The 24,723-nt window shown below is 43.2% G+C and overlaps 1 protein-coding gene across 1 annotated transcript in view; it reads right to left on the bottom strand.

Annotated features, from left to right (window-relative positions):
• Positions 1–13,615, bottom strand: part of LOC138259796 (homeobox protein SIX5-like) — a 94,394-nt gene extending 80,779 nt beyond the window's left edge. The window contains exon 1 of the mRNA XM_069207687.1: positions 12,919–13,615. Coding sequence (XP_069063788.1) covers positions 12,919–13,568 — 650 coding nt within the window. The 5' untranslated portion in view covers positions 13,569–13,615. The remainder of the gene's footprint in view (positions 1–12,918) is intronic.
• Positions 13,616–24,723: the final 11,108 nt, after the last annotated feature.

The raw sequence follows: 24,723 nt of genomic DNA, 5'->3' as shown, positions 1-24,723 counted from the left end.
TCATGACAACTTAAGGCGTGTCATACACTTAATTGAAAAGGTACAAAAGAAAAAGGTCCCGGCACTCTTATTGGCTTTAGACGCCGAGAAGGCGTTTGACAGGGTTGAGTGGTCCTTTCTAGTAGCAAACATGAGACAGTTTGGATTTGGGGAACAATTTATTTCCAGGGTGATGAGCAACTATGCCTGCCCCAGATCCCGCGTGTTGGTCAATGGGGTAACTTCTGAATTCTTCGATCTATCTCGAGGCACGAGGCAGGGATGCCCCCTTTCCCCTCTGCTCTTTGCGCTCAGTGTTGAGCCCTTGGCGGTACGGGTGAGGGGGTGCACGGAGTTCCCAGGCAGTACATTTGGTGCAGACTCCCATAAAATTTCCCTATTCGCAGACAATATTTTATTATTTGTCGCTGAGCCCAGTACATCCCTCTCAGCCATAAAAGAAGAATTGACTCGGTTTGAACAAGTTGCGGGGTTCAAGGTAAACAAGGGGAAATCCCATCTCCTAAACCTGACACTGCCAGAGGGTGTGATGACCCAAATAGCCTCCCTGACCCCATTTACTTGGGCTAAGAAAGATATTACCTACTTAGGCATTCGGATTGTTCCCCAGGTGGCTGGGTTGTTTAAAGCAAACTACCCCCCTTTGATTAGGTCTCTACGAGAGGACTTCAAGAGGTGGTCCCCGTTATGGATATCCTGGCTAGGGCGCATCAATAGTATTAAAATGACAGTGCTCCCCCGATTATTATACCTCTTTCAGAGCCTCCCCGTTGAGATCCTGCCAGATTTCTTTGCGGAGATTCGAACGCTTTTCCCGAAATTTATTTGGCAGGGTACTAGAGCTAGGGTTTCATACAGGGTACTGACGCCCCAGAGAGAGGGGAGGGTTGGCGCTCCCAGATCTCCTGTTATATTATAGAGAAGCACAATTGCGCGTCCTAGCTGAGTGGTCCCTCCGAGAGTCAGATAGGATTTGGCTGCACATGGACAGAGCGGTAACAGGCAAGACCTAGTGGGATATTCCATGGAAGCCCAAGGGGGCACGACCACCAAACGCATACCTTAGAACACCCACCGCCACCACCCTCAGAGTGTGGGACAAAGTTACTAAACTCTATGGGCTTACGTCCTTCCCCTCACCACACAACCCTATCCACCTTAACAAAGCATTCCCACCAGGGGAAAATACCGGGACCATTTGATCGATGGAGAGAAGGGGGCTGCTTATGCTTTGCAGATCTATACCATAGAAACCAACTTAGGACCTTCAATAATTGCTGTAGGGACTTCCAACTCCCACAATCCGAACATTACCATTATACACAGTTAGTGCATTGGGTCACACAGCCACATATAAAGGAAGCAGCTACAAGGGATCTTCTACCAGTGGAGAGATTTGTGCAAAGGGGAGGAGCGACAAAAGGCAGTATCTCTACGCTATACTCTATATTAGCTACAGCACAAATAGCACCGACCCCTCGACACATCCCCTTTTGGGAGAAAACCTTGGGTGTCTCGGGGGAGGAGGAGCAATGGCGCTATCTTTATCACGATATACACCGCTCCATGGCAGCTAGAGAGGCTCACTATAAACTACTCTATAATTGGTACCTGTATCCTGAGAAACTTAAGAAGCTTTATCCCCAGGTGTCAGATAGATGTTGGAGGGGCTGTGGCATGTTGGGAGACTTTAAACTCATATGGTGGGACTGCCCATCGATCCGCCCCTATTGGAATGAAATTCTCTCTCATTTGAAAGAGATGCTCGGAATATCCCATTCCGATCACAATGGAAAATGCCCTCCTGGGCCTTCGAGCCCAAGAACTACAGCATCAAACATACGGGAACCGGGCTATCATGTGGCTGGCTTTAGGGGCGGTAAAGACAACTCTAGCTGCTTTCTGGAAAACCGCCTATAACTCTGTGGCTTACGTGATTATGGAAAAGCCTTGCCATGGAGCGTCTGGTTGATAAAGGGGAGGGTACACGCAGAGGTTTTGATTACGTATGGGATCCCCTGGTCAGGTTCCTTTCCAGGGGACTTCCCCTCACGACTTGTAGCCCCAAACTAAGGGCCTTGCACCTCTTCCATATATAGAAACCGGAGTCTGAGACGGGGGAGACTAGAGTGGACCCCACATAGGCCGAGAGATGGGGACACGCAACCACCGACTTCTCTTAGCTACTCTTGATTTGACTAGAGACGGATGGTTTGTTGTATGTTAACTTGCTTAATGTAGATTTTTTACACTGTTTCACTTATGGTACGAGCTGGCTATACTTACAACCTTGCATGATGATAAATGTCCCTTAAAGTAGAGTATTCTTAGTGCACAATGTAACACTTACTTCAGCTGAGGACAAAAGACAAAGGAAACGGAGTTGTATGGAATAGTCTATGATGCTTCTTGATTAAGTATGCTTGTACTGTATCATAAACTGTCAATAAAAAGATTACACACACAAAAAAAAATAATAATGAGGCGCAAGAATTGTACAATCTGTTGACAAATGTGTGCAAAAAAATAAATAAAAATCTGATTTGTGTCATCAAATATCTCTTTTATATTTTGGAGTGACTCCAAGTCAATCAAGTGATTTAAATAAATTCAATTTTACAAACATAAAATACAACTCGTACCCTGGGACTCTCCATTTCTGGTCATTTAAAAAAATAATTTGTCACATTCTACTGATTCTCTGAACTGCACCAAGATGGATGGACTGTCTCAGAGGAACATTAAGAAAAACAACTCAAGGTCTTTCACAGAGTTTAACCCAAATGCAAAATAATTTATATGTTTACCTATGTTTAAACCTTGTCCAATAATCACAAAGCCCACTGAAAACACTCTTGTTTCACTACAATACCATCCATTTTAGATTTTATTTTTAATGACCAAAACATCTTCCTGAATAGATCATTCTTGCTGATTTGTCTTTGGGAAGTCAAGGCACTAATACAAATGGTGAGAAGCAGTGATATTAGCTGTCACCATCCTCTACTATCATTATTAACAATCCAGATTAACCTTTATTTAACAAATAATTGTGAATCTGATCTTAGAAAATTGTAAATATTTCTTAAGTAGAGGAACTGATGCTATGCCTATTTCTTTTTCATCAAAAGGTAAAATGCCCTTCTCCGAGTGTTCTAGGAAACATGACCAATATGGTAATAATTGTATACCCCCAGAAAAATTAATAAAGGGTGGGAAAGCCAGAGGTATTTCATTAGGGTCAGGCGGGAAGACTGTACCTATTTAACAGCAAAATGATGATGCACCACGTACTTCCATTTTTGGAGGGGATTTGACACATTGGAACTGGTTAGCTGGAACCCTTAACTGTAAATCTAATCCGGAAAAGATAATACATTACAGAGTTAAATGCCGGCATGAATGTCCTATCCTGGAATATGGGAGGTAATTCCACAGAGCATAAAAAAATGTTGCTTTTTTGGCTTGTTTAAAAGTAGAAAATATATACCTGCAAGAAACCCAGTCCACTGCTAAAATACAACTGGATAACTACTAGGCGTTTAGTTGCCCAACCAAAAATTCCAGGATGGGACACTCCAGTGGAGGAATAGCAATACTATTATCTACAAAGTATTCATGGCCATGTTATCTTCTTAATCATTCATCTAATATATTAAGATTATTATAACATCTGACAATTTGTATAAATACGCTTGGCTTTTGATTAGCGAATATACGCCCTGGGGGTCTAAACAAATATTCAATGGTTAATTCAAAATTGGCTACTACATCTGAAACTATTGAATCTGAGAAATGCAGCTCAGTAATCATGATGGGCGAGTTTAATACTAAAGTATTGAATCAATCATTAGAGTCCTTTACAGATAAATAAAGAGATGCATTAAATAACTCTTCTCTAAACTTTCCGCTAATTGTAGGGCTGATGAATGAGATTTGTTAGTCCTAGAATTCTTGAGGGAACAGGAATGCATTTCTCTAAAAGGATATTCCTGCTCACTACAAACAAAAGCTGTAAGGGGCCTTCTACATTTGCCAATGTAAGTCCTCCTACTCAGCACGTGGTTTCTTATCAGACTCGCATTTAACAGACAACACTTAGTGATCACAGAATATTATCCTGAAAAGTAATCATCTCGCCAGAGAATACATTCACCTGGAACACGAAGAGCAACACAGTGCTGCTCCAGAAATCCAATGGCCGAGTGCACTAGAACTGGAACAGTTAATGGGTGTCAACATCTGCCACCAGCCATTAATGAAAATTCCAATTCTGCTAAAAATGTATTTGCAAAGCGTAAATACTACATTTAGGGGGTCATTATGACCCCGGAAGTCGGCAGTAATATGGAGGAAAGTACTGCCAACAGGTTGGCTGTATTTCCACCATATTATGGCATTGGCAGTTTGGCTGAAGCCAAACCGCCAATGTACCACACCGACCTCCAGGGCGTTAACGGCCACCAGGCTGGAGATATCAATCTCCAGCCCGGCTGCTGTCACTGTACTGCCTGCGGGATCATGACCCCACCTCCCGCCATGGTTTTCTTGGCTTCCTTACCGCCACGAAAACCATGGCCGTAGGCACTATCAGCGACAGGGAATTCCTGAAAGTTAGGGGGGGTAAAGAGAGGGGGCTGAGATGCATAATACATGGCATGCAGTACTTCACGGCAGATATGGCCCCTCCCTAGGGCAAATCCACCTGGGACCAAATATAGCATCTGGTGAGTCATCTCGGGGCAATCCAGGCATATCTGTGTTCATCCCGTGCATAATGGCAGTCAGTGAATAATGTTGATATTTTTTGCAATATTATGAGCATCCTTGGTCTAAGTGTGCCTCCCTCACTCTCCTGCCACCATAGTGGCTATTGACATTTTTTTTCTTCTTGCCTAACATTGACCACACCTGGCATAAGGGTAGAAGGTTCGACCATTCATGAATGATAAACACTCTAGGGTCAGAATGGAGAACATATCTTCTCTCTCATTCAGAATTAATTGGGGGTTGTGCAGAAATCCTCTTTCACCCAAGCCCGGACTTACATTTATGTAAAATGCTGCATCAGAGCCTATGGGGTCCTCTTTTGTAATTATAAATGTTCTATCCTAGATATTAGCCTCTAATTCCTGTGAGCTAGAGGATGGGTTTGCTGGTGCCTAAATCCTGAGCTTGAACAACTTGTGTACCGTAGGGAATAGCTTTGCTACTGGTACTTTTAAATGTAAGAGTACTGAAATCCAGATGATTGGTTTCCAGTCATGGACCTAGGCATGTAAGACCTGTGTAACTCAAAGACAACTCTGTTATCATAATCTTGAGCTGGCAGATGTCTGTAACGAGCAACAGATTTGGCTTACATGTGATGGACCGCAGGCTGACCGAGAACTAAGTGTAGGATAGGAGTAACCTTTGCTGACAGATAGGCATGTGTGTAATAAATTGTGATATGTGCCTTAGTTCATAAGCAATGTGTATGCTAAGGGGTAGCCTTGCTGTTCAAAGGCAGAACCTGCAAGGTTGACACAACCATGTGTACAGTTCTTCGTTATGATGCTTCAGCCTTTAATGTTTCTAACTTTAGGCATAAGCCTGACCCAAACAATTTGGAAATTGTATGTAATGAGGCTGATACGTCTTTTGTCTGTAATCTCAGAATGTACCAATCTCTGTAACCAACTGGTCACCTTTGAAGGTCTTAGGCTGTAAGATCCATGTGACCTGCAGAATTTTTTGTTGACGTCTGTAAGATGCATAACCTAACAGATAGCATGGTTAACTGAAGACTAGCCATGTGAACTTGTGTACAACCAGCTAGCTCTGCATATGAAGTCTCAGCCTATACAGTATCTATGAACTAATGACCAGTTGAGATGGCTAAGCCTAGAAGATCTCTAAAATGGGGCATTGTTGCAACCTTTTTTTATGAACATTGAACAATATTAAGAGCTGTGCATTCCTGGAGATTAGCTGCCCTAAAACGCAATTCTGTACAATTTGTTTAACAGGGCAGATAGTGTTGTCCTGTCAGAGATCGGACATCTGTACTAATTCCAAATAACTCATAATACTAAATCCCCCTTGTCACAGGTGGTGGTGAGACTGACACTTCTTGTATGTCATATCCTGTTTGTTTCTGTAGGCGAAGGTCTCTCCCCCCCCACCCGAGATGATGAAATGTGATTGAGAATTTCTTTATATGATACAACGGTATATGTGTATTGTACGGTGAATAATTGAGAACTATAGCCAGATAGGCACCATTGTGGTTGCGGTACATCCTATCATTCTGCTTAACATGGGCCCAACCACATCAGTTTTAAGATTTCTGTTGGAGACTGCATTACTCCTTCCCTCCCCGGGACACCACGAGTGAAAATGCAAACTACAAATTGCCCTTGCAAGGGCTTATGGTGTACTATTGGTGGTTAAGAACCATGAAGTTACCCACCTGTTTCAGTCTTACATCACTGTGTGATTTACAAAGTGAAGTCTGTATCTTATCAATGTTTTGGATTTTTTTCTCTGAGTACACATCTACAGGGTTTAAACAATGAAATACCCTGGGGAAAAACGAGAGTTTGCCACACAAGTCGTTCATGCCTTTTAAAGTGGCCATGGTGGGTGAAAATGTTTGTATGTATAAGATCTAAGCATGTTGGCACCACTTTTACAAGCATGATTAGTGCTGCATACATGAGAATTATTTTTCACTCTTTTTTTCTTTATGAAATATTCTTTGGACTGATTTCTAAACTAGGGGAGTCACTTTTCATTGTTTCTGACTTTTTGGTCCATTATAAGTGTGGTTTGGTTCCATGTGGTAATGTTGGGCTAATCATGTCTTTAGAATGCATGTTTCTTTTATTTGCACACAATAGGGTGGTTGACCTAGTTGAACAGGCTACAAACTAGGATATGTTGTTGTTATTTTAGGATTATGCCTGGCACAGGTGGAGCATAAAATGAAGTGTTTTTGACTTCAGATTATTATTCTTGGATGTCTCTCCTGAAGAAGACGCTCATGCGCCAAAACGCGTTAAGAGTCAGCAAGACGCAATATATAAACATCCCCTCAAGTGCACACGCAACAGCATGTTGTTTTGGATTATTCGAGTTTCACCAGATTTGCGACAACTAGAGTTGGATTTAGTGAACTTCAATGCACGTAGCACGTTGTAAAATAAGATAATATTCTATAAATATTCACAGATTTGGTTGTAAACCTTGCTCAATTTTAATGGGTAGAGAGTGGGTAGATTTATGTATGAAGATACAAAAGGTGTGTGTTCGTGATTTCATTTTTGTACTGTTTTTATTCATATCACATTGAACAGCTTGAATAAATAACACTTCATATCAATTTGCATTGTATATTTATTTTAGTTTGCTAGCTATTACCCGTACCATGTGATGTGTTTATTCATTTTTGGTTGTTAGAGTTGCCATAGAAATTTAACTTATTTAATCATCTCTACTAAATATATTTTATAAGCATTACAAAATAACAAGTTGGGCGAATGTAAACATGACCATCTGCAAAATAATCGCAACCAGGATGTGTGAACTGCTGTAGCGATGGGAATCACATTATGCAGAGCGCACACTCTAACAACTCTAGTGAAAAAGGTTTAGAATATTATGTAAATTTATAAAGTGCACAACAAATAAAAAATTGAAATATACTCGGTAATTTATTAAATGAACAACATTATATATAGCGTGTTGTCGATGTGTATCGGTTTTTCCAATCTAATTTCTTTGTCGATGTCATTTATAAAACTTACTATTTAAATTTCTTACACATGACTCTTAAATGCCTTTCTCTAGATCCCCATACATTGTTATGATGACCAATACATTCTTACGATGGCCCTCTCTTGTCCTTAGTCTTACTCCATGATAGGCTTCAGTTGCCCAGTGTTCTGTAAACCACATCCTCGCTGATTGTCAGACTGCTGCATGTGTGGTGCATATCATGAAGAGGTCGATCAGAATTTTGCACCAGGAATACTGGCTATTCCTATTTGTGAGACCAAGAGCCATCTATCCCAAGCATTAGGGGGCTGCATCAATCCACTATACAGCAGTGAGTAGCAACCTTTCTTGTCTGGGGTATAGAACAACAGCTAAAAGCTGATGGAACATGTACTCAGGGACACTTTAAGGCATGTGTCTCTAAGGAATAGCTCAAGATCTTAAATACAGAGCCTAGCCTAGTATATCATTCAAAGGATCTCAAGCAGAGCAGAGATGCCTACTTCAACATGCATGAGGAAGCAGGACTCATCCGCAATCCTCAAGGTGGCTTCTGCCCTATGGTTGAGGAGAAGTATACTCTTGGTTATCTGACAAGCCCATGAATTGCCACTATATAGGTGAATTCCAAAATGATCAAAATCTTAAACTCTCTCGACATTCACTCCCTCCAGACGTAAGCCCCCTCAAAAGTACCTATGCAGGTGGATTGCCATGAGCTTAGTTTTGCTAGTGTTGACAGCCCAAGCCGTGGTTAATACAGACAAGATTAAGCCTGGCAAGTTAACTCTCTATTCCTTTGATGAAAAAAAGATTTCTCCAGATCCTCAAAACACCTTTTATGGCGAACCATAATAGTGTGCAGGGAAAGGCCAGGATCGCTGAATGCAGACAGGGTTAGGCTCAAATGATGGTTTGGTTGAGCGTAAGTAACCTCATTATTGACTACAGTGTCCCACTCGCCGTTCCTCCGGTTGTCAGTAACAGTTAAATCCTCCAGGGGCCATTCGGACCAACAACCTACAGGATCAGGCTTGCCCCAGACAGCGAGGAACAGGGGAAAGTGGTGTCTTTCATATCACTGTAACACTTGCATGTTGATAAGATTTGACCAGGAATGTAGGTCCAAGAATATGTAGTCGAGATTGCTCACATAAGTATTCCTTCTAAAAAGGTAGGCCGCCTTGATAAATCTGAGGCTGTTCGGGCATTACAGGCTCTCAGATGGCAACATAGGGAAAGGTCAATCATCTACAAAAGTACCTTGGTCATTGACGGTATACAAGTACCTAATGGTTGCAGAATACCCACAGTTGGTCTTCATCGCACGCAATGCCCCTTAAAAGGGCTGAAGGCTCAAAACGTGAACTGAAGTCCCCTCCCAAACAGCAGCAGCCATGTTACCTGTCCTTTCAAAACAATCTCTCAAAAATGATATAACCTGGGAGACTTAGCTCTGCTTCTATTGTACACACTTGTATATAAGTTTTTTCCCCCATTCCAAGATAAAAGTTCTAACCCAAGTATGTCTGGTGAGTCAATAGTTAGTTGTTTTATCCAACACCACAGGATGATGCTAACCCATGTAGTAAATTCACCAGAAGGTCTGCCAGCCTGAGTCCTTATGGCGGGTATAAAAAAAAGCTTTGAAGCCTTGCTTGCGAGATGCCACTATTTCCCAGGTTTCCTGAAACGTGACATTGCCTTTGTTGATAAAGTCCACCCCCCAGTCTTCTTGTAACATTTTGTTACTTAGTCCCTCTATGTTCCATAACACTATTGACTTGGTGCACAGGGGCAGGTTGTGGGAACTAGTACCAACTGCAGGAGTGGATCCTCCATTGATTGATATTTTAAAAAGTTTACATTGTGACTCTCTGGCCCAAGTTCGCTTTACCCAGAATAAAGAATGTAAGGCAGGCAATGGAGTCAGATAGGGCTGTATTTTAGCCCCCTTTTTTCTTTTATATAAATGCACTCAATCAATTCTTACAAAATATGGGGCAAAATCTTCCTAGGGTTGGGAGGCAACTGGTGCCAGTCTTACTTTACGAAGACAATGAAGAACTTCTATCTCGGAATGTTAACAGACTCCAGTCTCTCCTACACTCGTTTAACACATTTTTGGGGGACTTATGACTAAACATAAGTCACAATAAATCCTTAGTTATGGTCCTTAGTCCGAAAACGACAGTCTCTGAGATTTTCTATCGACGCGGTCCCAATCACCAAAGAGCAACATTTTAATTATTCAGGAATCTTGTATTATACAAACCTTAAATGGGACGAGCTCTTGGCCCAGAAAAGATAAAAGATGGAAACAGCAGTTGACGCCATATTTACATTTGCCATCAAGTTGAAACAGAAACTGATAGACATACTTATATCCCTATATGAATCAAAATGTCTTTCCCTAGGTCTGTATGGGACTGGTGTTTGGGGTTATATGGATTGCCAGCCCTTGCAGGTGGCCGAGAACACATTTCTAGCCAGATTTTATGGCTAAAAGTTTGCCAAATAAAAGTATTAACTGACTGACACTATTGATAGAATGTTAATTTCAGAAGTGTCAGTGGTCTGGGTTTCCTGCTGTGGGATTGTGGACCCCCTTTGTGGTATACATGTCAAGGTTTGCGTAAATGGTTTTTCCCACGGTAGTTTGAAGCAGCCCAGGGAAAGCCAATGGGTGGCTTATAATCATGGTGTCAATAGCTGACTAGTTCCCCTGCCTAGGTTTTACACTGGCCCTTGCTGGTCTGTTGAAGGTGGAATTGCCAGATGGCTCCCGTCAGTCAACAAGAGGCTATGGATCTCTCAGCTCTTTCTGACATAGGTGGATGGCTTTTGAATTGAATCTTGGAACTAGTTGGCGGGAACATACAGGCTTTGAATGCCGGAATACAACTTACAATGGAAGGATGTTTAAATATCTGTTTGATGGAATCTGAGTCGCCGAAGATAGATGCGAGGCCCCAAGGACGTCCGAGTGAATTACACCATGACACTTCCGGACATCTCTAATCCAGTGGGTGACTTTGTGGATTACAGAAGGCTTGTTTTCTCTTGGATGTGTCTGGCGTTTAGGGACCCCTGTCATGTAAACTGTCCTGCTGTGTAGGGAACTTTTTCTACCTAGGACCTCCCATGAACTATGCTGCAGAGTCTACCTTCCAATTACTATTTTAATTTGCATCATGGCATCCGCACAATAATTTCAGTTGCATGTATTTTATACGCAGTAGCAAATTACCAGTTTGGGGAATATAACCATGCACATTTTGGTGACCAACTGTGTGTACTGCTGTGGCTATGAAGCTGTAATGTTCCACAGTGCACAAATCAACATTCAAAACTAAATGGAAAATGGTTTTGAATATTGTGTACAGTGGTAAAATATGTAGTAAGTACAAAATGTAAATCTGTTCCCCAACATTATTCTGAAATTAATACAATTAATAAACTCCTAAACATATGCCATGCTACCCTTTCTTCTATTTATGCAGCTAAAGTTTCAGTCTGTCTTCTATAACTTACTCTCAGGCTTAAATTAGGAGAACCTATATTACGTCTGACACCCCTGCAAACCACTATTTGCATAGGTGACAGAACTAGGAATATGTCACTAAAATCAGACTGTCATATTTTTCACCTGTTAAATTTTGGCAGGTAAAACATGTGTTAAAAAGAACCAGCAAATAACGAGACAGGCAGATTTTGAAACCGTATGTACCTAAATCTGCATGTTGAACTCGCAATTGAGGCCTCGTTAGCTTCGATAACGAGGCCCTCATAAAAATGCCTTTCCCATGCAAGCAGGTCGCAATTAAGAATGACTGATTTTCCTGATACTGCTGTGCTTTTTGCAGATAAGTATCAGCTGGTCAAACCTATTGATAGTTTGATTTTTGGGGGGTATTAAGTGCTAAAAAAAAGGAGAACTATTGTGCAGTAAATGTATCAATCATAGCATTTGTATAGTGCACCACTTTCACCCCTAAGGGTAACTGGACGCCAAACTATGTATATTGTTTCCTGTTTAAAATGGGAAACTCTTAATATCTGTTTTTGCATCTGCTAAATAACAATCCCTTTATTATTTATAGGATGAGCCCCGATATATCTACTACATCTAAATAGTTAATATGGCGCTGACTTTCCTTTCTTACTGCCTGCCTTCCAGCAACCATGCCATTGTACAGCATATTACATCGCATCCAAAGGGCTGCAGCAGGTGTGATAAACAGTACGTATACCTCTGCGGTGTGATGAAAAAAACGTTTGTGCGTGGATTCTGGGACCAAACAGAAACAGGAAGTTTCCGGGTTCACATTTCACAACAATACCTACCATGAGGCTTGAAGTCGCAAGAGTGGGAAGGCCCAGTGACGTGGCAGAGCCCAGCCTGGGGAGCTTTCTAACAGCAACTGTGTACTTAGAGAGCTAGAGACCTGCTGCTAGGAGGCGTGGCAACCCTCCAGGGGAGGCAGGACGAGCAGCAGATGCGAGCTTTTAGAACCTTCGTCTACTTTCTTCAGCCATACGTTAGATTAATAGGACCCACATCTCACTTTCCAAACGATATATATTATCACTGGAAGTAATAAAACAAGTTTCCCCACCTAAGACATAGACTTTCGGCCCATGTTCTTTTTCAGTTGCCGGCTGTTCTGGTGATTCTGGGTCCACTGTGAATTTTCGTTAAGGACTCGGTTTACTGCCTATGTATAGACCCTATAGTTCTGGTTTCCCGGCGTGGCCTGTTTCAGCGCCATTACATTGCACTAGCTCTCACTGACCTGCTTTCTTTCTACCATGTTCCTCCTTAGGACATGTAGCTTTTATTCCAACAATCTTGGCATCAGTTGTTCTAAGCCCCAGAGCCAGAGTTGTGCTTGTTCTATAGGCTGAAGTTTTAATGTATTTTGGTTTCTCTGGCCCTAGACCCTGACATTCTAATCTCTCTGTGTCGCCGATTCTCGTTAACAAGTCTTTGAGCTTAACGTAGTTCCAGAGTCTCGGTTTCTTGTTTAAGGAGCGCGTTCAGATCTTTGGAGCCATTGAACACCATGACATTCTGATGCATCTGGTGTTATTGTGTCTGAGCCCTGTGCTGTGGATCGGACCCCCCACCAGTCCCTGAACACCCCAGCCGCTCACCTTTTGCCGGTCCCGGTGCGGTCGCGCTGCCTGCGGTTCTTGAACCAGTTGCTGACCTGGGTGAGGGAGAGGCCAGTCTCCCTGGCCAGTCTGCGCTTCTCGTCGGGAGCGGGGTAGCGATCGCGCCGATAGCGCTCCCGTAGGGCGCGGCGGGCCCGCTCCTTAAAGCAGTATACCGTCTCCTCGCCGTCCCAGATGGTGCTGGGCAGAGGGAACTTCTTGCGCAGCCGGTACTTGTCCACGGCGCCCAGCGGCCGGCCCCGCGCCACCTCGGCTTCCCGGTAGCGGGCGCGCAGGTATAAGTCCTGCAGGAAGCCGTGGTGCTCTGCAGGGAACGGTCGGCTCTGCACTATTTGGTACAGAGAAGGGTAGTCCCCGGCCTCGAAGGCCACCAGGGCTCGAGCCCGTAGAAGAGCCTCCCCGCCCGGGCCATCCGCGGGCAGTGAACGCAGGAAACCGGCCAGACGCTGCCCGTCCCCGGCCTGCAGCAGTGCCTCGCACACACATGAGACCTGCTCGGGGGAGAATCCCAGGGGTCCCGGGGAGGAGGGTGTCTGCTCCCCGGGATCCAGCAGGCCCTCCTCCGCCGACAGCGGAGACTCTTCCGACGGCTGTGGACTCCCGGGCTCCGGAGCGGGGAAGGAAGCCATCTTCTGGGGCTCTGGGATCCGCCCCTCTACCGCCCTCCTCCCCCGGCCCCTGCTCCACGTCTCCCACCTCTCCCTTGACCCCCTTCCCTCCCCCACCTAACTCCTGACCCCCTCTACCTTCTGACTCGCTTCCTCAGACCTGGACGCATTTCTTTCCTTGTCTACCTCCTGTCCGTGCCCTCACTTGGTTGCTGGCAACTTTTTACGTATATCCACAAATGATGGGGATTGGGAACTTTTCCGTATACCCAGAAATGATGGGACCATATATGCTTTCCGGGCTCGATTCTCATTTAGGTCAGTGTTTTAAATTTTTTTTAAAAACAGGAACATTAATTTTATTCCGCCTCCGCCAGTTCCCTAAAAAGTTACCTTTGTTCAGTGAGCTAGGCTGGAAAACTGATGGTTGGTATTTATTTTAGTGAGGAAATAGTATTCAGTGTTGAAAAGGGCCAACCGTGTTTATCACTCCCTTCTTCTTCACCCTTTCGCATTCTAAAACAATTGCTTTATTTAATCCCTTTTTCTGACTGCCTTCCTTCTGTGCTTTATTTAGCAGCAGTTTTATATATGTCTAGTTGGATAGCAGAGCCCCTTACACAAGGGTAGTTTTACGCTAACACTTGGAGACTTTGGCCCTAATTCCAAGTGAGCAATTTGATATCGATCAATGAGCAAAAAATATGTAAGCTACAAGTCGGTGCTTAGCATAGTGCACCACCCCCTGGTATTTTGCTGCTTCTGTCATTGCATTCAGATATGTATTATGTCAAGTAACAATACACCTACAACAAGCCAGGACTATTGGCTTTGTCAGTGGTTCTTAGTTGCCTAATATAAATAAGCAGCAACAATTGTGTTATTGTATATATTACTGAAAATGCCTCAGTTCTGAAATGATGAGACTGTGACAGGTCTATCGCAAGTCTCTTTGAAGTTACCACAAAGGCAGTGAAGGATGGTACCGCTGCAGTGTTCAAATCTTTTTTTTTCAGGCTGAGAGTGAGGGCAAAAATGGAGAGCCGTCTCATCACCTGCTTTTTAGAATACAGCCCACTTAAAGCCCTGTTTGCCAGAGATATTGTATACAGCAAGGCACGTACAGTCTGCCCATTGCTTACCATTTGTTGGCCTCAATGTCACTCTTATTTGCTGCCCTCAAATTGGCCAGCATGAGCTGGCTTCACTTCCTCTTCTTTCAGCTTGAGCACGGACCAAGTACTGACTGCTTCAGCTTGATTGCTGTTTTTCGCTGATCACGCTGTGATTGATGTATTCCTTTTATTCTTTCTTCTTCATGTCGTCCTTTTTTAAACGTTTCTCATTTGTAGCTGTTTTACTACACTACAACACACTTCAAAGAAGCACTTTTCTACTTTGAGGCGGATGTTTACTGTAACAATAGATCTTATCTGCTTTTAAATGTATTTTCACAAAGATATGGGTGCAATTGCTTTCTTTAGGTGGTAAGGTTTTTTTAAAATGTTATATTTTTTTCTTTTTCATAGTTAGGGAGATTATCTGATTCTCAGAATTACAGAAGTGTTGTGCCAAGACCTAACTAGCATTGACAATGCCAGTAGGTCTCACCTTTGAGACTATTAGCTCTGCCATTGCCTATTTGTTCATGCTGTACAGCATAGGCATTGACAGGTTTTGCAACAATTTGTAGCAATACTCCGTGGCAGCATGATTAAAAATAAAGTGCATGAGCCATGACTCCATCATAGCACTTTCTTAGATTAGCTTTAGCTATACTGCAAAGCAACCATGCAGTTGTACAGCATGGCTACAAAACATTGCCAAAGTTAAAAGGTGATGCCTGTTGGCTTTGTTAATATTTGTCTTTATTTTGTCAAATTAAAAGCCCTTCTGATGATCAGGAACAGTATTAATCCACAAAGGCTTTTGTTGCTGCGTATCTGCATATGGTCAACAAACTATAATGCAAGTTGTAAAGCATAATAGGCTTTACCATGAAAACGGGCAGTAATTCAAAGGACACCGTGGAGGTTTATTAAATAGTCAAACATTTGCAGACAATAGAATAAATAGTTACAGCCAGTCAATAAATCATTTAAATCAAGAAATAGCATGGCACCCAGAATAAAATGCAGGGAATAATGAAACCTAACTATGTATAGTTTAGTTCTAGTAATTACATGAGTCAAAGATCGGAGGTCAAACTGACATGATGCTGCCTCCTACGAGTCAAGGAAATGAACCATACAACCCAAACGAAGGAGCTTCTTTTGTATTACAAAATACAGTAAAAGTGATTCATTCAATATAATTGTGAGGGAGTGCCATGGCTTAGACCAACCAAAATTGAGAAAGGCTGATACAGTTACTTGCTTCAGATTCTCAACATTATCCCACAGATTCACGTAATACGGTTTCCATCACTGATGCTCTTCAGAAAACTCAATTGTTAATACACATGTGGCACTTAATATACAATGACCAATTCTCATTAAGAATCACACTGTGGTTCCAATGGATAAGATCTTGAAAACATTCACTCTCAGTGGAACAGCTTGCCACAGGACCCTGAAGGGAAAGAACAACATTCTATACCTGGGAAAGTGACACTACACCAAACCATTGTTTATAAAGTTGCTTGTGCCTTACTCTGTAGGCAGAAGACAGAAGTGAAAAGATCACTGTACTGAAAGATGGCTGCAAATGGTTAACCATTTGGAAATCGAGGCCTACACTATTAAATGGTAGAATATATGCAATCAACTTCACATACAGGTCATTATCTTGCTAATACTATTATATATTAAAACAAACCTTTGTCAGTTCTTCCCACTCATGATTTTCGAAATTCTTACTTCCTTTAGTACATCCAATTACACTACAGTTTCTCCGATTCAACCTCTTGCTTCTTCCCACTCCTTCATTACACCATACACCCCAGCGTTGATTGTTTCCGTACAAACCAAACAGAGTAGTAGTTGGTCGTTTGTGATCGCACAAGTGCTAGTGTTCTGGTTTTACTATGTAGCGCTACACCTAAGAACAAATCCCCACCACCCACAGACCTCACAAAATAGAATAAAAACGGAATAGCGAGAGCTTGCCAAATACTCACTGGCACATTGGAGTAGTGTCCATGTTAAGGCCAGAAAGAGATTTTAATCATATTAAAGTCCATTCAGATGGGAACAGAGATTCTTACATTTAGTTCATAAACACACAACTAGACGTAGAGGGCAGTCTTCAAATTCAGACACTTTATTCTTCACAAATTGAACATCCAGCCCAGCCAACGTGTTTCACCCTTGGACAAGAGCTTCATCAGGGCATAACAAGGTTTTGATCCTGGCGAATTCCCTCCTTCTCCCTGGACCGGTATGCAAAAAAGCCATTTTCCTCTCCCTCTAAAAACCACAGATGGCCAATCAGAACCTCGCCCTCAAAGGTACACTATCAGAGACGTGTTTCTTTACTCAATAATGGTTTTCATTCTGGTCCGCAGTAGTCTCCTTTGCACTCATTTCTATTATTTCTTCCTATGGGTCAATCAGCTGCCTCAAATCCCTGTCACAAAGCTTATCCCTCCTAGTGGTTTCCATTCTGGTCAGCTCAGCTTCGTAGAATCCTCGTTACAGCTAATCCATAAGACCCCAAGAAAATGATCAAAAAATGGTTTCCATTCAGGCCTCTTCTATTCTAATAGTAGTCTCTATTGGTTCATTCTACGGACCAGTCAGTCACATCCAATCTCCATCATCAGGCTTATTCCTCCATAGTTTTTCCAATCTGGTCAACTCTATTCTAGCAGCAGTCTACAGTCTAAAAACACGTGTTCAGTATTTCCAGCTACTACTTGACACTGCTTTATTTTTGAGTGTCTCCATGGGTTCCCCTCCCTAACGAATTAACAGTCCGTGATTGTATTATACCCCAATCAATTGAAGCTTTTGCATCTGTTGTAAAAAATGAATGCTGTTAAGTCCTAATTTCTTTATATGAAATTATGGACCTTTTCCACTCAAATGGGGTCCTTATGGAAATCACAGAAATACCTCAATAACCAAGGTGGGGGGGACGGAGGTTCAGTATCACAACCCTTGTAATCGCGAAGAATGAACCCCTAAAATTCCTACTCGTCTCTCTAACATGTTTCCTCAGCATTGTGACCTCATAATAAGTAGTCAAGCTCATTCTCAATGTTAAGTAATTTCTCCAAAAACCTCAAACTGCTAATCCATTTAGCCTCTGCCTGTCGAAGATTCAGTTCTGTTAGAAATTGGGTCTTTGGTTGGCAGTCAGGTTACCCCCTGTCCAAGCAAGGACCCTCACTCTAGTCAGGGCAAAGGAGAAACATACCTGGTTAAACCCCCACTCACTCCCCTGGTAGCTTGGCACAGGCAGAAGCAGCAACTGCATGATAGCCCAACAAAGCACAGCGACAGATAGGGGCAGCACTTCTCCTCAGCTCTTCTCATTGGCAGATGTTTCTCTTGATCCCAGAAGTAATCTAAAAGTCTGGGGTTTTGGGTCCACTACTTATACCCCTTTCTGTCTTTGAAGTAGGCAAACTTCAAAGGAAAGTCTCTGTTGTTCACAGGATCCTGCTTTGCCCAGGCCAGGCCCCAGACACACACCCAGGGGGCTGGAGATTGCATTGTTTGGGGGCTGGAGACTGCATTGTGTGAGGGCAGGCACAATTCACTCAAGTGTAAGTGATCACTCCTCCCTCCACTCTAGCTCAGATGGCCCAACAAGATATGTAGGCTACTCCCCTGCTCCCTTTGTCTCACTGTCTAGAGGGGATTCACAAACAGCCCAACTCTCAGTCTGACCCAGACAGGGAATCCACAAACAGGCAGTCACAGAATGGTTTAAGCAGGAAAATGCCCACTTTCTAAAAGTCTCACTTAAATATGCTCCTAGAGGAATTATTTAGATGTAGTATGCGTACATATGTTCCAGTCTTCAATTAATGAATAAAACAACTCCATACTGTTAAAATCCAATATATCACTCAATAGGATTCAGGAAGTTGAAAAAATTGTACACCAATTCCAACGAATGTCCATTTCATAAAAACAACACTGAATATAACCCCTCTAGATCATAAGATTGAATGTTTGGGTCCCCATGTCCCAAAGATTTAATTAAAAGAACAACACTAATTACATACATTAAAACAGCTTTTATGGGCCTTCATATTTTCCTGAGAACACTTAAAAGAAGAATGCAGCACTCAGACACTAGCACCATCAAGTAAAAGAGACCAAGAAAAAGGCCCTGACCCTCATAATCGAATCTAGCTCCAACAAATGCAACAAACTTTTCACCATGGTGGAATTCACCAACCTAACACCCGAAGCCCAAACCATCACTCCTACACAATAACTTTGCGACAACCTCCCCAACTTCCACAAAAAAATCACCAAGATCGACAGTAACTTAAAACCCCAGCCACCCCCTCATCGACCTTCCCAGCCTGCTAACCTCACCAGCCAAAGACTACCAACTGACAGAATGGAACCCTCTATCCATCAAGGACACTGCAGCAGTAATGAAGAGAGTCCATGCGGGAGCTCTCATAGACCCCTTCCCCCACCATATCTACAAACTGGGAACAGCAACGATCAGCACTACACTCACTTCCATCAACAACACCTCCCTTAAGACTGCCTCCTTCCCAGATAGTTGGAAACACTCTGAAGTCACTGTCCTCCTCAAAAAATCCTCAGCCAATCCCAAAGTACTCAGCAACTACCGACCCATCTCGCTGCTCCTCTTTCCAGCCAAAGTCATTGAGAACAGCCAGCAACTCTCTGACCGTCTAGAACACAACTATCTCTTGATGACTCACAATCAGGATTCTAAACCAACCACAGCACTGAAACAGCCCTCATCACATCCACAAATGACATACGCACCATCCTCAACAGGGAACAGACGGCCGCCCTCCTCCTCCTTAACCTCTCACCGCTTTCAACACCATCTCTATAGCACTCTAATCAGCACACTACACACAGAGAGAATACAAGGACCTGAACTCAAATGGTTACCCTCCTTCCTCTCCAGAAGAACATAATGAGTCAGACTCTCACTGTTCATACCAGAACCAAAGGACCTCTTCTGCAGAGTCCCACCGGAATCAACACTCAGCCTCACACTTATCAACATATACATGACACCTCTGGCAAACATCATCAGATCATATTGAATCAACATCATCTCCTACACCAACGGCACTCAGCTCATTTTCTCCTCTCAGTCATTTCCGTCACCCCTAAAACAAACTTCAAACAGTCCGTGATCAGTGTGGCCAAATGGATGAAATAAAACTGCCTTAAGCTCAACACCGACAAAACTGATGCGCTTACCTTCGGGAATAAGAGTTATCCTTTGGATTCACCTGGTGGCCTGCCAATCTTGGACCCACCCTGTTGGAAATGGCCTTCTCTACGGGGTCACCCCAAACGTTTTGCCTTCTTCCACCATTTTGCTGGATTTTTCTCAGTTACCCATAGAACTCTGTGTACTTTACCACTGCTAAACAGTGGTAAAGTGCATGTGCTCACTCCCTTAAACATGATTTGATTGGCATATACCTGATTGCAATATTTAATTTACATGTAAAGTCCCTTGTATAGTGACATACCATATACTAAGGGCCTGTAAATTACATGCTACCCGTGGGCCTGCAGCACTTATTGTGCGCCCACGTAGGTAGACTGTATACATGTCCCAGGCCTGCCATTGCAGCCTAAAGGCAGTGTTCACATTTAGATCCCCTTGCCAAGCCTTAACCCCCCCCCCCTTTTATTACATATAAGTAACCCCTAAGGTATACCCTCAGTAGTTCATAGGGCAGGGTGCTGTGTAATTAAAAGTCAGGACATGTACTTGTTAGTTTTACATGCCCTAGTAGTGAAAAACTCCCAAATTTGTTTTCCCACTAATTAGGTGCCTACCCTCTCCCATATGGTAACGCTGGGAATTCCTTATTAAAATGAATATGTTGTAATTCCTAAACCAGATGTGACAGATATGTCATGTTTGGTACCTATGAACTTGAAATGATAAACCCTTATTAATGGCAAAGTCAGATTTATCATCACACTATTGAAAATGCCACTTTTAAAAGGTTTCCATTTTCATGCCCTTAGCCCTCTGTGCCTGTAACCTGCATAGGGTTGCATGACTGGGTGTAATTGACAGTTGGGACTTTGTGAATTCACCCAAGACAGTCACACAATGAGGGGATTAGCAGAGGCGGAATGGGCCAATAACAGACTTGATCGGGGCAGAGCTAAGCCCAGCTCTACTTGCAGCTGAATAGACTGGGTTCTGCCACCACACAGTAGGCTTAACGTCCCTGTATTTTCAGTGCTGACAGCTAGGAGCCAGGGCAGGGGAGGCAGAAAATTCCTGGAACTTCAGAGAACCTTTCCGGAAACTTCACTTAAGCTCTAGTAGCAGGGCAGCAGGGTATAAAAATAGGGCTCTCAGACCTGCTCTTCAGTTCACTACTGGATCTGCTTAAGGACTCTCAGAGGACTGCCTGCTGCTATAACCGGCAGTGCACTCTGCCAGACTGCTGCTATACCTGGAAGGATTGCTTTGTTGCCTGGAGCCTGCTTGGAACTTTTAAAGGCTAGCCCTGCTGTAGAGCCCTGCATCACCTCCTGCACCCAGGACTTCAGAAGTGACTCCAAGGTCTAGTTGAGCTGGTTTCCTGTTCTGAGCCACAGGAACATACCAGGTTCCCACTATCCTAAACCTGCACCTGGACCTAGCCTGAGTGAGTCTTGAACCCCCAAGAGTTCTTCATCCATTTATTAACCCTTTGTTGTGGCGCTAAAGGTGCCCAGGTGGCCATTTTCCAAAATGGAGGACTTGCTATTTTGAACGTTAAACTTTAAAAACTCAGAACTCTGGTTCCACTAATTGGAATTTCATGGTTTTAGTGTCAATTGATTTATTAAAAGGTACTCTATTTTTCTAAACTGGATTAATTTATTTGTTGTGTATTCACTATTTTGCTGTTTGTATACTGCATAAATACTTAACACATTGACTCTGAGTTTAACCTGACTTTTTGTGGTTCACCCTGCAAGGCACTATGGCTGTTGCTTGACCAGGGCTCACACCCTGGTCCACCAACAACCCAATTTCTCATACACTCTAACCAATGACACTTGGGAACCTAGGCCCCATCCTGGATACCATGCTCACCATGAAGTCCCAGGCCAACACTGTCACCTTCTCATGCTTCCACATCCTCCACATGTTAAGTAAAACCTTTGAGTGGCTCCCACTCAACACTAGACATAGCATCACAGAGGCCCTAATAACAAGCAAATTGGACTACAACATCACACTACACACTGGCATCTCAATCCATCTTCCTCACATACTTTAAACCATCCAAAATACTGCTGACAGACTTGTCGTCAACCTGCCGCAGCAAACCCACACCACACTACTACTTGGAGAGTTCTGCTGGCTCCCCACCCGGAAGCGCTGCCAGTTCAAACTTCTCACACAATCATTCAAGTCACTACGCACCATGGGATCCGCATACTTCATTCACTGGCTTCACTTCCACCAACCAACAAGACAACTTCACTCAGCATCACTCTCACTCTAATATATACCCTGCATCCACAGCAGCAGAACAGGAGGTCACTCATAGCCTATCAAGCCACCAAATCCTGGAACGACCTCCCCCAACACATCTGGGTCTCCTCCTCACTTCTTGAAGTCCTTGAGAAGCTGAAGACCTGTTGTGAGGATTTGAGTGTACTGTAAGATATGGCTGTGGGACCTTATAGTGCCATACACTCACAAATTCTGCGTTGGGCAGAGTCAGGCTCTTTTATTTAAACTTTAGCTCAACCCTGGATTGCTGTGGCTGTGAGCAGTAAGACTTGGTAAAGGAACTTAATGCAATGCATCTAACAGCACCTAACAATGAAATAAGAAAGGCACAACCTGAAAGAATTTGGATATAAGTTTATAAAAATAAATTATATTTTATGAATTTTTAGAGACCTTAATGAGCCAAAACCCCTGGCGGGTTCCAGAGATAGATATTTTAGAAGATATTATCACTTGTAAATGCAACTTCAAACAAGCATTGGTCAACAAAAAGTTTATAAACTTTTGAAAAGTTTGGAAAAGTTGGTTCAACTTCCCTGGCCGAGGTTGGGGGACCAATTCTGACTTGGCAGAAGTCTAGGGGGGCAGAGTGGCCACTTTGGACAGTTACCCTGCCACCAGAGCATTTTTAAGGCAAGTTTCAAACTTTACAAGGCAACCGCCATAGACATCAAAGGAGTGGTCTTGATGCTGAGGATGCAGGCAAAAAGATGCTGAAAGGATGCTCCGGTTGTGGTGTGGTCGATGGGACTGTCTTATTGGTTGCTCCTCAGTCCACGGTTGAATGGAGTGACTTTGGCCACAGAGATTGGGGGTCCCTCAAAGTCCTCTATGTTGCGGTAGCAGGCAAGCCAATGTTGGGTGACTGACCTCATTGCACAGCATTTGGGTTGGCATCCTTACTTGGGGGATAGTGTCTCTTGGGGGTGACGAATCTGGACTTGGATACCACTCCAAGGTCAAGCATACTCAAGTGCAACTTTTGGCTATCTCAGATTTGTCCCTTTGGGTACCTGGTGACTGGCAGCGGCAAAAATTCTGTGGTGGTTACCAACTTGCTGATTTTGGTTTCTTCTGTCCTTAGGGCTTGTACCAGGAGATCAGCCGACTGATGCTTGGAGTCACTGCTTTGATCTGGGGCCAGAAATAAACTCCCCCTCCCCCCAAGCCAGGAGCCACAGGCACAGTCCAATCTTCACTAGCCCAAAGTGCAGCAGGTGGAGTCCTTCCAACATTGCAGCCTCTCTTTATGTGATTCCAAGGGCAACTTGGCAGTCCTTCTTCAGTCCTGTCTCTAAATCCAACGTGAGTCAGTGTGCCTTATTTATCCCAGGAAGAGAGCCCCGAGGGGACCATGCTACTGGGTACCCTTCTACCTAGTTACAAGCTTCCGGTAATATGGGCCACCTGGCTATCCTAGAGTGCAATATTCTTGCCCCTTTCAAGATGGCACGACCCATCTTCGGTCACCGGGAGCTTGGTAGCCAACCCTAGAGGTGTGGCTACCAGATGGCTATACACCCACGGAAAAGCCAGTTTGGGGGTGAGTTTTTCTTCTCTGGCCCTGTCTCCACTTTGTCTGCAGGAGCAAAAGGCATCCTGCTCAGAGGTGTTATCACTACTTCCATCACAAAGGCTTCTTCCCCTTTGAAGCATGCATTTTGGGCTAACACCCTGAGTGGCCATTTTAGGAGAGAAGGTAACACCTCACTGTGGCAAATGCCTTTGTTCCTGAGCCTGGGACTCGTTCACACGTCTCCCCAGGCAGACATAGAGCTGTCTGTGTGCCTGGGTCTTTGTTAGACCACTGGACTCGCTGGAGTGCAGAGTGATAATTTTGTAAACGTTGCTAAACATTAACTGTGGTATTAAATTCGACCCTGGCATCAGGTTGGGTTTAATGCCATGATTAATTTGATCCCCTTACATGACCCAGTGAGGTAGACCTTTCCTAAGCTAGCCTGGTTGGGGTATTCCTGACAATAGAACACAAGTATGAATATATTACATGGCAGTGGGTATGTATTAGGAAGATGCTGACATGTCACAGTTTCAACTGCTGATGCAGGTAGGAAGGTACATATAGAGCAATCACTGATATTCACGATATTTGAATACTCTTTTAACAAATTAAAATATATATTCTTTTTAAAATCACCTATAAAATGATCTCTCTGCATAATTTTTTTATTTGCTTTATTTCTGCTATTTGTCAAGGCCAGGTTATTGCTGTTTTGAGGAGAGGCATATCCAACTGAATAGTTACATCCCACTAATTAGCCTACTATGAATGTTAATAGTATCATAACTATTACGGTTATTTGTAAAAAATGCAGCTTGCCATGTTTTCTTCTAGAAAGAATTTGAAAAGGAAACATAAAATAACAAATCTAAGTAATTTTGTGGTGCAAAATCAATAAAGCAGCACGGTTAGTTAAAGTATTCATTGACTTTCAAGAAAGAAAGCCTAGTATCTTCAACTGGAAACCAAACGTATAAAACAAAACAGACTCTAGAACAT

This window comes from Pleurodeles waltl, chromosome 9 (assembly GCF_031143425.1).
Source record: "Pleurodeles waltl isolate 20211129_DDA chromosome 9, aPleWal1.hap1.20221129, whole genome shotgun sequence".
Classification (NCBI taxonomy): Eukaryota; Metazoa; Chordata; class Amphibia; order Caudata; family Salamandridae; genus Pleurodeles; species Pleurodeles waltl.
Note: the sequence above shows the minus strand (reverse complement) of the source record. Positions and strands in the feature narration are given on the sequence as shown.